The sequence below is a fragment of the Mytilus galloprovincialis genome, chromosome 12 (genome assembly GCF_965363235.1).
Source record: "Mytilus galloprovincialis chromosome 12, xbMytGall1.hap1.1, whole genome shotgun sequence".
NCBI classification, from domain to species: domain Eukaryota; kingdom Metazoa; phylum Mollusca; class Bivalvia; order Mytilida; family Mytilidae; genus Mytilus; species Mytilus galloprovincialis.
In genome coordinates this window covers 52,846,155-52,862,457 of record NC_134849.1, presented here as the reverse complement: position 1 = coordinate 52,862,457, position 16,303 = coordinate 52,846,155, and the positions used below count along the sequence as shown (strand labels likewise).

Here is a 16,303-nt window from a genome sequence, read left to right as displayed (position 1 = left end):
CCATTTTCCCTTTTGGTCACGGCACCATAAATGTCGAGGCTAACTTCTAATATCGTATACAGAAAACAATACCAACATACAGTTTGACGTTTACTTCATTATAACATAACTCTAAGGCGACGTCGCACACTGACGTCAACCCTAGATACATAACGGTAAATTGCGACGTCTTCTCCCGCGGTACTCTCGACACTGTTCTACCTAAGCTTTCCAAATTTTAATATGTTGTTACTGATGACAAAATGGAGGTCAAGTTAAATAATAGCGATTTTGACTTTTACCGTTCAGGAGTTATGGTTCTTGAAAGATTGAAAAATGGTGTTTCCAGTCGTGTCCGTGCATTTACGCATGAACTGTTTTATCAAATCTTCCCAAATTTTAATATGTTGTTACTGATGACAAAATAGAGGTCAAGTTCAATAATGACGATTTTGACTTTTACCATTCAGGAGTTATGGTTCTTGAAAGATTGAAAAATGGTGTTTCCAGTCGTGTCCGTGCATTTTCTCATGAACCATTCAACCAAAGCATTTGAAATTTTTATATGTTGTTACTGATGGCAAATTAGAGGTCAAATTCAATAATGACGATTTTGACTTTTACCGTTCAGGAGTTATGGTTCTTGAAAGATGGTGAAATGGCGTTTCCATTCACGTTGTTGCATTTACTCATGAACCATTCAATCTAAGCTTTTCAAATTTTAAGATGTTGATACTGATAACAAAATGGAGGTCAAATTTGATATTGACGATTTTCACTTTCACCATTCATCAGTAATGGTTCTTGTGATATTGCCAGGACACAAATAAATATTAATAAATCCGGTTTGCTGTCGTTGTGACAGCCTCTTGTTGGTATTAATATTGATTTTGTTATCAGTAAATTAAAAGCAAACTAGATATTATTGTTATATATACATATGCACATTCATGGATCTACAATCTGTCAGTACCAGTATCTTGGCATTGCACAAAGTCATGTTTTTCTCTGACTGTTTATGACGTCTTTACAATAAATCCATTGGATGTTGCATGTGTAATGATTGATAATTAAGTCTTAGATGCATGATTTTTTTTTATAAGTTGTTATTGGCTATGAACTAGCTGTCAGTAATAGCGAGTACTTTCAGATCTGTACTTAGTGTCTTTTTGGTGTTGCGACGTACAAATACCCGGCCACATCCATTCTGTTTTTTTTTTTAGATGTTTTTCTAATTGTATCCATCTGATGCGTTAAGCCTTTTTCATCTGATTTTTATAGTTCGTTCTTATGTTGTACCGTTACACCACTGAAAATTTGCATACAAGCTATTTTACTCTTAGTTAATTCAAATATGTAATAAAAAAATAAACCATTAGAGATAAATGGGGTGGAAATTTTAGACATTTACTTGAAATTTCGGTTTCTTGTACATTTCTATCTTTTGGACAGACACACTTAACTTTTTGTTTCAAAAGATAAACACATGCAGATTTTTGTAAAACGATTTGCAATATCATCAACAGTTCTTTGAAGATAATAAATTTTTATTAAAATTTCATGATTTTAGTAAAAAAAAAATTTTTTTTGCTGCATATTTATCTTATCTAAAAAAAAAAATCATCAGTGATTTTTTCATAAAAATTGGAACAAATAATCTTCATACAGTATCAAGTCATTTGTCATTTTTAGAAAAGAGGGGTCCATGTACTTTTTTTTGGAGCTAATTATTAAAATCCCTCGAAAAGTGCATTTTTCCAGATATGTCACAGTTTGTCGTCACGAAATATAACATATTATGTTAACAATGTCATTACCTCCCCTGTAACTGTATCGTATTCCCTTAAATCTGTAATTTTCTGTGTAGTGTTTTGTGGACTTGTTTAATTTTTTGTTGTTTTTCTTTATAGCCATGATTTTTACTATTGGTTTTGATTACACCCTTTTCATGAGATTATAAGAGCCATTATTTGGGCCCTAAAATTGAAAAATAGTAAACATATTCAAACCTTTCTAATTATGTTGATAAATGAATCGGTTGCTTCAATCGGGAAACTTAAGTGCAGAATTGTCACTATGATGTCATAAACATGCAAAAATGGTAATTTTTGGCATAGTTTTTGGTCAAGATATCTTAGCAAAAGCTTCAAGCAAAAAGATAATTAACACACATAAACATCTTTATGAAGTACATTTTGTAGCAAAATATTTTTTTTGAATAATTTAATTTTCATTATTGACTAGATGGACAGCATTGAAATTCTCAGATATGACTTGTTAACTTTTTGTTTTACTTTTTAAGCAGGGAAAGTAATGTAGTCATAAAAAGATGAACCAATAAGTTCAGACAAGCTTTTTGGAAAGCTGATAAATGTTATCCCATATATATTCTATCCTTTTCTTCACAGTTTGCCCAGCAGGACTACTTCCCTGTCATAAAGATGGTATCTGTATTAAGGAGAAGATAGAATGTGATAAAATTCCCCAGTGTCCCTCTGGTGAAGATGAAGCAGACTCAGTCTGTCGTAAGTATTGGACATTTTTGAAATAGTTATTTGTGCCCCACCTACGATAATAGAGGGGCGTATTTTTTCTGGTCTTTGGCTCCGTTCGTTCGTCCGTCCGTTCGTCTGTGCGTCCGTTCAGGTTAAAGTTTTGATCAAGGTAGTTTTTGATGAAGCTGAAGTCCAATCAACTTCAAACTTGGTACACTTGTTGCTTATGATATGATCTTTCTAATTTTAAAGCCAAATTAGACTTTTGACCCCAATTTCACGGTCCACTGAACATAGAAAATGAAAGTGGGAGTTTCAGGTTAAAGTTTTTGGTCAAGGTAGTTTTTGATGAAATTGAAGTCCAATCAACTTGAAACTTAGTACATATGTTCTCTATAGTATAATCTTTCTAATTTTAATGCCAAATTAGATAATTACCCAATTTCACGGTCCATGGAACATGGAAAAGGATAGTGCGAGTGGGGCATCTGTGTACTTTGGACACATTCTTGTTTTTTCAAATATTCACAGAAATAGATCATGATCGTTTCTTACAAAGTCTGTATTCTGTGTATAATAGGACATGAGGGTATTTGCATTAAAACAACAACCCAATGACACTCGAAAAAAATGACTTAGAGGTCAGCATAGTTTGCATTTGGTATTACTTCAAGAATGAATTTTACCTGATTGGGTTGCTATCAAAGGCCATATAATTTTGGGACATTCTATTCAGGAGTAAGTGTGCCAATAGATACAGATTTCTAATAATCTGATATAAATTATTATATGATATTCTTCAATATTTGTTGGTAACTACTTTTGTGGATTGTGTTGGTATAGGTGAATCACACAGTTAAAAGTACCGGTTCACATTACCTAGAGGATTATATGCAAAAGTAGTCACAAATGTTTCCTCACTCCATGAAAATTGGTCCCACGAATATTGATATGTCTACAACATAACAAAAAAATTCTAATGTCAGAAGTTGCAACTCACAAATTAAACTTTTTTGTTAAGAGAACATGCATATGACAGTTGTTTTTTCACTCATTCTGATGGTTGATAACGTTTGATTTTGTCTGTTTTTATCAACTTTCCTTTTTGAATTGACCTTGGAACTCGGTATTTTTATGCCCCATTTATGGGCATTTTGTTTTCTGGTCTGTGCGTCCGTTTGTCGTACCGTTCGTCCTTTCGTCCGTTCGTCCGTCTGTTCTGCTTCAGGTTAAAGTTTTTGGTCGAGGTAAGTTTTTGATGAAGTTGATGCCCAATCAACTTGAAACTTAGTACACATGTTCCCTATGATATGATATTTCTAAATTTAATGCCAAATTAGAGATTTTTTCCCATTTTCACAGTCCACTGAACATAGAAAATGATAGTGCGGAATGACACATGCTTGTTTGTTATACTTTTTCATGTAGTCATTTTTAAAGTAATGGCAGCATACATGAAGTTTATAAATAATAATAGTAGCTCAAACCATAAGAGAATAGCAACATGTAAAAATTTATATTCTGACAAACAATGAAAATAACTTGCATTAAAATTTAAATCAAATTTTTGTTGTAAAATCTGATTAAAAAATATTGTAAGTGTCATAATGCACCTTGAACCAGTGGTACTATCCTAAAATCTTGCGGTTAATAAAATAAATCATTTGCCCATTTTAGCCATAAGTATCAGCTGTGACTTTGAAAAATTCTATGGATGTGGATACGTAAAAGATAACAAGTTTATATGGAGGGAGGCTTTCGTTCACCATCTACCATCAGTGGACCACACCATGGGTCCACTCAACAGCACAGGTATGTTATATTTTTATGAGATTTGAATGTCTTAAGAGCTTGTCTATGAGAAAACCATGCAATCTGCCAAAAATCGTCCGGAAGCTAATTTCGAAATATGATGTTATGTGACATGTATCTGGAAGGCTACCATGTAGGGACTCTGTGTACACCATTAAAAGTGCAAATATTTGATTCTATTTTTAGAAATAAACAATTCTATTTTTAGAACACATCCAAGCATTGGCACAAGCATTTTCTTATGAAAAATGGCCATCTTTGTAATTGATTTTTTTGTCATTTTTAAAGCAAATGTAGTAATTTTCTTTGACAGAATGCAAGTTGAACATGTTTTCAACTGCATAAAACGGTTTTTACCGTCAAATGTTATGAATTGGCATCATGCCAAATTTTGAAAAATGATTGGTACAGAGAGGTTGATGCTGCTTACTGTTTTCAAAAGTTAATAATTTGCAAGATAACACCTGAAATTTGTTTCTGTTGTGCTTTTTATGTTTCAAAAGGTTGATATCTTCAGAATCTGTAAGCTTTTGCTTTGCAAAAAAGTTTTAATGACATTTTGAGCATGTCAAAAAATCTAAAATTTTAACGAAAAAAAGAAGAATTTCAGGCAGAATAAACTATTTACTTGTAAACAAACTCCTCAATTTTATCTTAAAGTTACTGGTATATAGAAAATAATCAAAGAGAAAAAATATAAACACAATATTTTTTTTTTTAACATCGAAATTGAGAAATTCAAGGGTTTTAGATAAATTGAATTATCAAAATATTTTTCCTTTCTTAATCCAATATTCATATACTATAGTATTAATCAGGACATAACAGTTCTAATTTCAAATATTTATTTGGTAGATATATTTGATTTAATAATTTCAAACTTAATCTTAAATTTCTGTCTGTACAGAAAAATTAAGACAAAACCTTCATGGTGCCCCAGTAAAAAATTGATTTACCTCCCCTGATTGTACTCTTTAATGTTTACATTGGAGACAAAATGAAACCACATCTTCTGCTGTATTATTTCATGGACAATCTGTAATTATGTATTTAATGCATAACTATGCAGTATGAGAAAAAGAATGAAATGAAATGTACATTTGCTTATAAATCTAAATGTGGACAATCATTGCATTATGCTTCAAATGTCCTGTGTATCCCTATAACCAAATGTGACAAACCCACAAGTACCCATTTACGTAGTCTTTGGTGTAACTCCACGGACTATGAACTACCAGAAGGGGTTTTAATACTGTACAGAAGTGGGATACTTTCAATAGACTGTTCATCATGTGACATTTACATATGCCCGAAACACAGGAATGATTTTGGAATATATTGGAGGCGTCAAACAAGAAAGTGCCAGTCACCTACACATCCAGACAAGAGTGTTGCAAAACCAAGCAGAGGCATACCAGCATCAGTATGCAAAGAGCTATGGATGACAAAGAGAATACCTCTGCCAGTTGGTTCAGGTACAAATTTCTAGTATGATTTAAAAGTGTGATAAAATTCATTTAGATAAAACTTTGTATGGAAAAGGGGGGAGGGGTGGTTATACATGTAATTGTAAATGCATTTCATGTGAAATACTCAATTTAATAAAATTCTTACAAAACATTAAATGTCATGCATAAAAAAAATATGTGGGAGATATTCTGAGACAATTTTTTGGGGTGGTGGTGGATTTACAGTTCCTATCCTGGATTGAAAAATCAACATTGACAAAAGCCTTTGGGTGTATACATATAAAAAAGAAGATATGGTATGATTGCCAATGAGACAACTGTCCACAAGAGACGAAAATGACACAGAAATTAACAACTATAGGTCACCATACAGCCTTCAACAATGAGCAAAGCCCATACTGCATAGTTTGCTTACGAGAAAACTGATTGCCTTATTTACTTATTTTACCATATACATATATATCTATATATGTATATAAGATATATGTATATATAAAAAGAATGAGGCACATATTTACAACATATCAATTAACGAACAACAAATATGACAGACATAAACCAACAATGTACAATTTGTCAAAACAAGAATGTGTCCATAGTACACGGATGCCCCACTCGCACTATCATTTTCTATGTTTAGTGGACCGTGAAATTGGGGTCAAAATTATAATTTGGAATTATAATTAGAAAGATCATATCATAGGGAACATGTGTACTAAGTTTCAAGTTGATGTAACTTTCACTTCATCAAAAACTACCTTGATCAAAAACTTTAACCTGAACAACGCACTATCATTTTCTATGTTCAGTGGACCATGAAATTGGGGTCAAAACTATAATTTGGCATTAAAATTAGAAAGATCTTCTCATAGGGAACATGTGTACTAAGTTTCAAGTTGATTGGACTTCAACTTCTTCAAAAACTACCTTGACCAAAAACTTTAACCTGAAGCGAACGGACGGACGCACAGACGGACGAACGGAAGCACGGACGAACGGAGGCACAGACCAGAAAACATAATCCCCCTCTACTATCGTAGGTGGGGCATAAAAAACCTCCCAGATAAACGGATTATTAGTAAAATTTCAACAAATAATGAACCATAACCATGCTAACTTGAGTTTTCTTGGAGTGAGTTATGTACTAATTAATATCAGCAATATCTCAGACAAGTTCTATAATGGTGGACAATGGATTCTTTAAAGTGCAAGCAGGGGACATTGATACTCTGTTATTTTGCTATTTTGGAAAAAAAGCATTGGTTTTGCTCCTAAGCCTCCATTTTGCTAAGATATATCAATTTATAAAATATTAACAGAAAAACAATATTTTTTAGTTATCGACCTGGGACAATGTGCAATGGGGATAACATTGAAACTCTCATTTTAGGGCAAGAATCCTTCAACAAAAAAATCTATGATTTCCTTCTCTCTGATCAGAATATACATGTACTTTCTTCAGTTCAGTTATAAAAAAAACATCCTCTATCTCTATATCCCATTTCAGTAAGTTAATCAAAGCAATCAGATCTTATATGTTTATGGCATATAACAAGTGTCTGCCCTTTACATCATTAATTTTTTATACATGTACTTTCTTCAGTTCAGTTATAAAAAAACATCCTCTATCTCTATATCCCATTTCAATAAGTTTATAAAAGCAATCAGATCTCATATGTTTATGGCATATAACAAGTGTCTGCCCTTTACATCATTAATTTGTTTTTTACCCACCTATATTCATTATGTTTTTCAGTCTATGCTTCCGTTGTCCGTATTCTGTCTGTCCTGCTCAGTTTAAAGTTTTTGATGAAGTTGAAGTATAAAAAACTTGAAAATTAGTACACATGTTCCCTATTACATGATCTTATATAGGAAGATGTGGTGTGAGTGCCAATCATGCATGAGACAACTCTCCATTCAAATAACAATTTATAAAAGTAAACCATTATAGGTCAATGTACGGCCTTCAACACGGAGCCTTGGCTCACACTGAACAAAAAGCTATAAAGGGCCCCAAAATTACTAGTGTAAAACCATTCAAACGGGAAAACCAACTGTCTAATCTATATAAGAAACGAGAAACACGTATAAATTACACAAACAAACGACAACTACCGGTACTGTACATCAGATTCCACATTTAGGACAGGTGCAAAACATTTGCAGCGGGATTAAACGTTTTAATGGTACCAAACCTTCTCCCTTTTTATGAAACAATACCATAACATCACAACATAGAAAACCACACGATAAAATATCAATTGGAAGGCTTAACTCAATCAAAAAACGTAAATTAACACACTATGAACGAATGAATTTGATCTGCGATACCTGAATGCAAATGCACAGTTAACAACATTTTAATTCGTAAAATGGTATCACGTTGCCGTCGTCAGAGAAGTCTGAAGACACTTAGTTTCTGGACAATAACCTTAGTTTTAGTGAATGGATATCTATAAAATCTAAACACAAAGTTTGAAACCAAAAAAGGAAGGTTGGGATTGATTTTGGGGGTTACATATGGTTCTAACAGTTAAGGAATTAAGGGGCTAAAAAGGGGTCCAAATAATCATTTTTCTAGTATCCAGACAACAACTTTTGTGTAAGAGAATGGATCTTTTAGAAATTATACCACAAGGTTCCATAGCAAAAAAAGGAAGGTTGGGATTGATTTTCTGAGTTATGGTCCAAACTGTTTAGGAAATAGGGGCTAAAAAGGGGCCAAAAAGTTGAAAAACAATACTTTTATAATACTTCGTATAAATTGCTTACTTCTTGACCAATTTCAATGGGGTTTTATTCTTGAATTCTTTAATATACTGAATCGAACCATGCATTTAGATTTTTGATTTTGGCCCTTTATCAAATTAGTCCACAATGAGGTCAAAAGGGTCCAAAATTAAATTTTGTTTGAATTCATCAAAAATTGAATTATTGGGGTTCTTTCATATGCCGAACCTTACTGTGTATTTAGATTTTTAATTTTGGGTCTCGTTTTCAAATTGGTCTACATTATGGTCCAAAGGGTCCAAAAATTAACTTTATTTGATTTTAACAAAAATTGAATATATGGGGTTCTTTGATATGCTTAAACTAAACATGTATTTAAATTTTTGATAATGGGCCCAAGTTTCAAGTTGGTCCAAATTAGGGTCCAAAATTAAGTTCCAAAATTCTAAAAAAACATTATAATTTGATTTTTTTTTCAGATTCAGAATGTGACTTCCACTATCATCAGTCCACTCAGACATTTTCCCAGACCACAACCTCTGATTGGGAAGAAGAAAACATGGCTTCAAGAGAGATTTTCAATGCTGCAATGAAAATGCTTTCCAGAAATTTTCCAACACTAAATTCACAGCTACTATTGCCATGGACTAGCCTCTCAAAAAGTTCATCCTCATATTATACTAAAATTATTACAGAAGCTATCCAGCTGATTGCACAGTATGTTGCACCAGGTCAGGAAAATAACCTTTTGACGGATGTGTGCAAGAAGTGGATATCATTAAAAGAAGACAGACCTGACACAATGACCGAGGCATTGATTGCATCCTATCAACAGCAGAACAACAGATTAAGTCAGATGCAAATTTTATCCCTATTTGCAAATAAGCATACAAAGGAAAGATTAATGGAACTGGTACCAGGACTTAGTGTTTTTTAAAATTGATGCTGCCCGAAGACATGCAACACTAACATTTCCTGGACAATTAATAAATCCATCAAATGGGCCAATGCTACATTAAGGGAAATACAAAAACTGATAATAAAGTTTTGGGGTCACTTATGTTTTTCATGTTAAAAAAAATCATACTTTCTGTAGAAGAGGGGCGAGTGATATCAGATAGACTTGTAGTTGTTAATTAATGTTATTTTTTTTTTTATAGAAAACAGCTTTTTCTGCTTTAGTAAAAACAAGTTGGCTATAAATTTTAGCAAGGAAAAACCAACTATTCATGAATTCTTTTCAAAATATTTTGAAACAAAGGGGGTTACTTTATTTCTGAAAATCGTGTTTTTGTTCTATTTAACCTCCATATGATAAGTTATCTCCCTTTTTAATAGGACTGTTCTAAAATCTGTAAATACATTATCACAATAGGTTTGTATTAGAATCTTATCATATCAACCTTTTTATGTTCTATTTATAATTCAGCAATATTTGATAAAGTACTTTCACAGAAAATAATTTGTTTTTAACAGGCAAAAAATGGTGTTTAGCCACCCCCTCCCCAATCATCTTAAAGCAACCAAACTTCATTTTCTAAATACTGTGTGTATATTATTTCTATATAGTCTGCTTTTTATTAATTTTCATGTAGACCAAATTTTAATATCTGGTAGAATTATTATTTTACAAAAAGTCATTTATTTATTTTGCCTTTGCTCAAATTTGTTGCCAACCAATAACACCATGATTTTTAATTGTCCATACCCACCGAGATATTTTAAAAGAATTATTTAATTTAATGTAGTCTCTTGTATAATCTGAGTAAAACCACACTTCCAGTGTTCATTTTTAATAAGTCACTGTTTGCTTTATTGATTCTGGAATTTTATCAATTTTTCAGGTTTAAAAAAAAGGGGGGATAGTAGATTGGAAATATTTTTTTTAATATTCAAATGCAAAGCAAAACCTGCTATATAGTAGCAAGTAAGACTTGAATTATTGTAAAAAAAGCAAAAAGAAAGAAATAAAAGTGTTATCTTAGTATATACAACCCTATGAACTTTGGCATTTTTTAGAAAATAGGAAATTTGGAAAATTGCTAAATTTACAGAGTTATCTGCCCTTGGGTAACTTCAATTTTTTTTTATGGCAGATATGGCTATGAAAAGGTCTTTGTATAATGTTTTACAATTGATGCAACTTTTGTTGATGATATGTTTATAAATACATTAAATATTGTTTCAAAATATGCTTATTTTGTGTATTTTCTATTGGTTTTCATCCGAAAATTTCCAAATTACAGGTGGCGCCCCCTACGGCCAAGATATATAAATCAGATCAAAACATTATATTTATTTACAGTAGTTATGGTAAGGTTAACCTACAAACAAGATTTCATAAAGATTGGCAAATATTGATTCCGGACTATTTTGCATGGTTTTCTCATGGACAGGCTCTTAAGTCTTTTTTTTTTTATATATTTGAACAGTGAACACCAAAAGTATCTTGATGGTTTTGTTATTTCAGTGCATATAATAAAGTGATAATAAGCATTATAATTTAATATACATGTAATAATTGATTTAAATTTGCATTATACCATTTACTTAGGCCAAATAATAGCCCTATTGTACCTTCTCTTCCTGGGTATAAGTGTCAATTTGTCTTTGCACATTTGGTGTCCCTAGAGGACCTTCACATTTGTACATTTTCAATGTCAAGATGCATCACAGTAAGAGTCCTTTGTTCAAGTACATCATTTATGCAATGGACCTTGGGTCAAACGGCATAGCTCATTCATAAAAAAACTTCTCAAATCTAAACAGACATTGATTATGCGATATGGATTTTACTCATTGTTGAAGGCTGTACAGTGACCTATAGTTGTTAATTTCTGTGTCATTTGGTCTCTTGTGGAGAGTTGTCTCATTGGCAATCATACCAGATCTTCTTATTTTTATATTGATGCTTTAATAGAATTTATTTTCATTTTTCAGGTCATTACATGTATTTCACCTCTGACACTAGAGAGACAACTAGTTTGTGGTCACCTCTACGTCTTACGACACCTGGTGGCTGTGTTAAATTTTACTACAACATGGAAGGAGGTGTCTCGGCAGAACTGAAAGTCTATGTACAGAAAAACTGGATCAAATCCTTGGTGTTTTATGCTAATGGAATTTCTGTTGACCGAGATGAATGGTTGGAGGGACATTTTGAACTTCCTGCAGGCGAGACAAGGATTGTGTTTGTGGTATATGGTGATACCTCTTTTTTTAGTCCTGCTAGTGTTGCTATTGACGATGTTGTGTTTACTGAAGGAGAAAATTGTACAAAGCCTGGTAAATTGTTATGATTATCTACAAATCTTTGAAGCAGTTTTATTTTCCTGTATTTTCTTGCTATTTAATGTTCAGTGCACACAACTAACTGTCATAAAAAGAAAAAAAAGGAATTTCCACAAAATTCTGATTTTTGTCTTAACTCTATGCAGCGTCAGCATCAACAGTTGTTGTTAAAGTTTGTGATTCAGTCAGTGTAAAAGGAAGCACTAATGGCAAGCAAATGGTATTTGGTATGGAGATGTATCTTCATTAACACATCTCATATCCACGTAGAAAATTTGGTCGGTTTCCTTGCAGTCATGGTCAATTGACTTAGAAACTTTGCTTGTTAAAGTTTACGATTAGGTTAGCTTTAGATGAACCACTAATGGTGATTAAGTTAATGATATTTGATATGCAGTGCTATTAGCACTTGCACATCTCCCTTTTTTTTTGGAGGTTATATGGTCCCGCCCCCTAATCATGGTTCATTGACTTTGGAACATTTTCATAGTTTACATGTTTAAAATTTGTGGTAGGTCAGCTATTAAAGAGAACCCCTTATGATGAGTCAAATGATATTTTAGTATATCTTATATCAATGAAGTTTATTTGGCTCCTTCTTTTGACACAAAAGCTTTTGCATACTATACATGTTAAAGAATTGGCATTTTAATTTCAACATTTGCATTTTAATACCAAAATTACATACAGGCTATACATAGTTCTGCGTCAACTGTTTATTCATTGAAATTTTGGGTTTCTGTTTGTAGATGAATTATCTAGTATGATAAATTCACAGAAAATTGATATATTTGATAAACTTTTTAATTTAAGCTTGTACAGAGACTCCCAATGGATTTGCATGCGAACGTTCAGGAGTATGTATCCCAGAATTCCTCACTAGAGATGGATACCAGGACTGTTTGGATGGATCAGATGAGAGTAAATTTATTTAGAACTTAATTGGATTTAAAATATTTTTTGATTTTTGAATGAAAAACACATCTCAGAAACAGTTTAATTCTTTTATTTTACCCACTTATATAAATATATATATATATATATATATATATATATAACATATCCATGCCTTATATATCATGTACTGTAGTACACCGCTAGATTAAAACTGACGAGGAAAGGTAACACACGGCCACCGAAAGCTTTATTATTGTGAAGCCCAAGTGGTCTAGCGGGATGGCTACAGTGCAGGCGATTTGGTGTCACGATATCTCATGAAGTGGCATGGGTTCGAGTCCCGGCGAGTGAAGAACAAAAAATTTGTGAAAGCAAATTTACATATCTAACATTGTTGGGTTGATGTTTAGACGAGTTGTATATATATATATATGCATGTATATATTTAAAATTAAACATTAATCCAACCCCAAATTATTCTCTCTTTTGTTGGGATATGAAGAAAATGTATTTGTATGTAATTGTTTTCAATATTATATTTCAATATGTAATTTTTCTGCTCCACTGTTTACTTTTGAATATCAGCTGTAGATAGAAAATCAAAACCAAAAAGTCATGTCCTTTGGTATGACATATATATTGCAAGCAACTAGAAATTATTGTTTACAAATATTAAATAAGAGTAGTGCTGTGAATGAAAGACCCTTCAAGCATCTTTTGCTGGAATTTGATATTTTCAAATTATATTTAACGATTGTGCGTACTTATATTGTTTGTTCACAAAAATTAAAATGTTACTCCATTGAATAGGTATTCATAATTACAAGACATTGTTATCCAATCACAGCAATTTTGGTGTACTGGCTTTTGAAAATAATTGGAAGTGCATTCCCTGTTTCCATTCTCAATTCTATTATATTCTGAAACAATGAATTTATTGGATCTTTTAGATATAGATATTTACTGAAGTCTAAACTAAGGTTCTACGTTTTTAGGAAGAAATATTTATAACTAGCAAATGACTTGAATGACTCAAAGAAATAAGTTCAGCTTTGTATATGCATGCAAAGCCATATAATTATCAATTCAGTAAGTTTATTCTATTTTATTTTTATTTTAGAATTGAGAACCGATAACAGTAAAGATACCACGAACTCAACAAGTAAGCAACATAAATATATATATTTATCAAAAAAAAATATGCTGGTATGTAAAATTGAACTGATCGTTTCCAACAATATTTTTAGCAACATTTTTAAAAGCATACTAACTAAAGATTGTCTATGTTCAGTAATAGTCATGTTGCACTAGATTCTCGTCATAAAGAAAAGGGGACGAAGAACAACAACAATACTCTATTTTAAGAAGGTTACACAGTTAGCTATTTAACTAATCTTCCCGGAGACCCTCATTAAAAAAAGCATAAATAAAAAATCGTTGAAAAACAACAATGCAAACATGTACATGACATACTGTATAGTGGGTTATTTTCGCGGGGTGTTTATTTTCGCTCTTTTTGGCGGGTAAGGGGAAATGCGAAATTAAATTCCACGAAAATTTTTGTATACGTTTGGTACTTTCTAATAGCTAAAGCGTTTTGAAAACTATCAATTTTTCCCGTTTGTCGAATCAATAATGGTTTTATGTTAATTTAACCACCATAAATGCGAAAGGCTATAGTTCCCAGGCTGTCAGGTGTTAATTTGTTAATTGGTTACATAATAAAACAATTAATAATATTAGAGTGTAAGGTACTCTGTCAGGTATTTATCGTTATTAATTAGTGTCAAATTATATAAGAGTCGCAAGTCACTCATGATAATTTTATGATCTAATTAGTACATCAAAGGTCCGGTCAATTTCGTAACTAATCAATATATTTTGGGGGTCTCTCTATGATTCTTTGAAATAAAATATAGAACAACGGCTTTTTGTCCCCCGCGTAACGCCTTGCAGGGGGACATGAAAAATACCAAGTGTCCATCCGTCTTATTATAAAAAGTTATTCTCCTTGGAAATATTAAATTTATGGAAAATGGCCTCGTTAGCACTCTCATTGGTACAATTCATGCCAGATTTATATAAAACTTATACTATAGGTTAATATTAGCAATATCTCGGACAAGTTCTATAATGGTGGACGATCCACTTTTTTTTAATTTAGTTATGCCCCTTGGAAATATTAAAGATATGCAACACAGGGGACATTGGAACTCTGTTCTTTTATTATCCTTGAGTCATACATTCCTTGTTTTGATGCCCCACCTACGATAGTAGAGGGGCATTATGTTTTCTGGTCTGTGCCTCCGTTCGTTCGTCCGTCCGTCTGTCCGTCCGTCCAGTTAAAGTTTTTGGTCGAGGTAGTTTTTGATGAAGCTGAAGTTCAATCAACTTGAAACTTAATACACATGTTCCCCATGATATGATCTTTCTAATTTTAATGCCAAATTATAGTTTTGACCCCAATTTCACGGTCCACTGAACATAGAAAATGATAGTGCAAAGTTCAGGTTAAAGTTTTTGGTCAAGGTAGTTTTTGATGAAGTTAAAGTTACACCAACTTGAAACTAATAGTACACATGTTCCCTATGATATGATTTTTCTAATTTTAATTCCAAATTAAAGTTTTGACCCCAATTTCACGGTCCACTGAACATAGAAAATGATAGTGGGAGTGGGGCATCTGTGTACTATGGACACATTCTTGTTTTGTATTTCTCTTTGTGATTCCCAACGAAATTGTGAAAACAATTAGTATTGACTCCCAATAGTAACCATGGTAACAGGTAAATATATATTGCTGAATACTGGCATTGTATATATTGGGTATTAAACTTACTTATTTAACTGATAAGCTTCCTATAAAAATTGATCAAGAACAATAAACATCTTGCATTGTCAGTTTCAATGAGAGTTTTGAAAATAAGACTACTGTGATGTAATTATTTATTTTCTTGGTCTTCAAATTTTGGCCAACACAGAAAAGGAATGGGAGCTGTGCCTGAGAGAGGTGCAGTCCTTAATTTTGAATGATTTTATTACTTTTGTAACTGCAAATTTGGATAAAACAATTTCTGCATTTTTATGCCAGCTCTGTTTCCTACATTACAGATCAGGTCAGTGTTTGTACATTTGAATCAACAGTGGAAGCAAACTGTTTATTCTATAATGACCAATCAGGATTGGACAGTTATGACTGGATAAGATATTCGGTAAGTGGGGTATATTTAAGATATATGCATCGTATGCACTATTAGAAGTAATTGTCATAAGAGATAGCATATAAGTTTACCCAGTTAAAATACCTACTAAAAGTAAAGAACAACAAAACCTGATGATGTAAGAATAATACAGTTCTGTAGGGTTTTAATAATTCCTCACAGTTTAAAATAAATCTTTGCATGTTGTTTGTTTTTCATGAAAATTGGAATACAATCAAATCAAATTAAATATAATGGCAACAATTTCATGTATTAGCATTAATTTTTTTTTATTATACTTAAATTGGTAGTAGCTCCTGCAACTCTTTCAACGACTATCAAAACGATACATTTTTATAGAATTTTGTTATGCCATTAAAGCTGTCAAGTTTGACCCCATTATGAGACTAACGTAACGGTACCCAAA

The 16,303-nt window shown here is 32.2% G+C and overlaps 1 protein-coding gene across 1 annotated transcript in view; it reads left to right on the top strand.

Moving 5' to 3' along the window:
* Positions 1 to 16,303, top strand: part of LOC143054216 (MAM and LDL-receptor class A domain-containing protein 1-like) — a 114,010-nt gene that overhangs the window by 62,200 nt on the left and 35,507 nt on the right. Inside the window, exons 20-25 of the mRNA XM_076227144.1 lie at positions 2,388 to 2,504; positions 4,152 to 4,286; positions 11,429 to 11,773; positions 12,593 to 12,700; positions 13,797 to 13,838; positions 15,788 to 15,888. Of these exons, the coding sequence (XP_076083259.1) occupies positions 2,388 to 2,504; positions 4,152 to 4,286; positions 11,429 to 11,773; positions 12,593 to 12,700; positions 13,797 to 13,838; positions 15,788 to 15,888 (848 nt within the window). The remainder of the gene's footprint in view (positions 1 to 2,387; positions 2,505 to 4,151; positions 4,287 to 11,428; positions 11,774 to 12,592; positions 12,701 to 13,796; positions 13,839 to 15,787; positions 15,889 to 16,303) is intronic.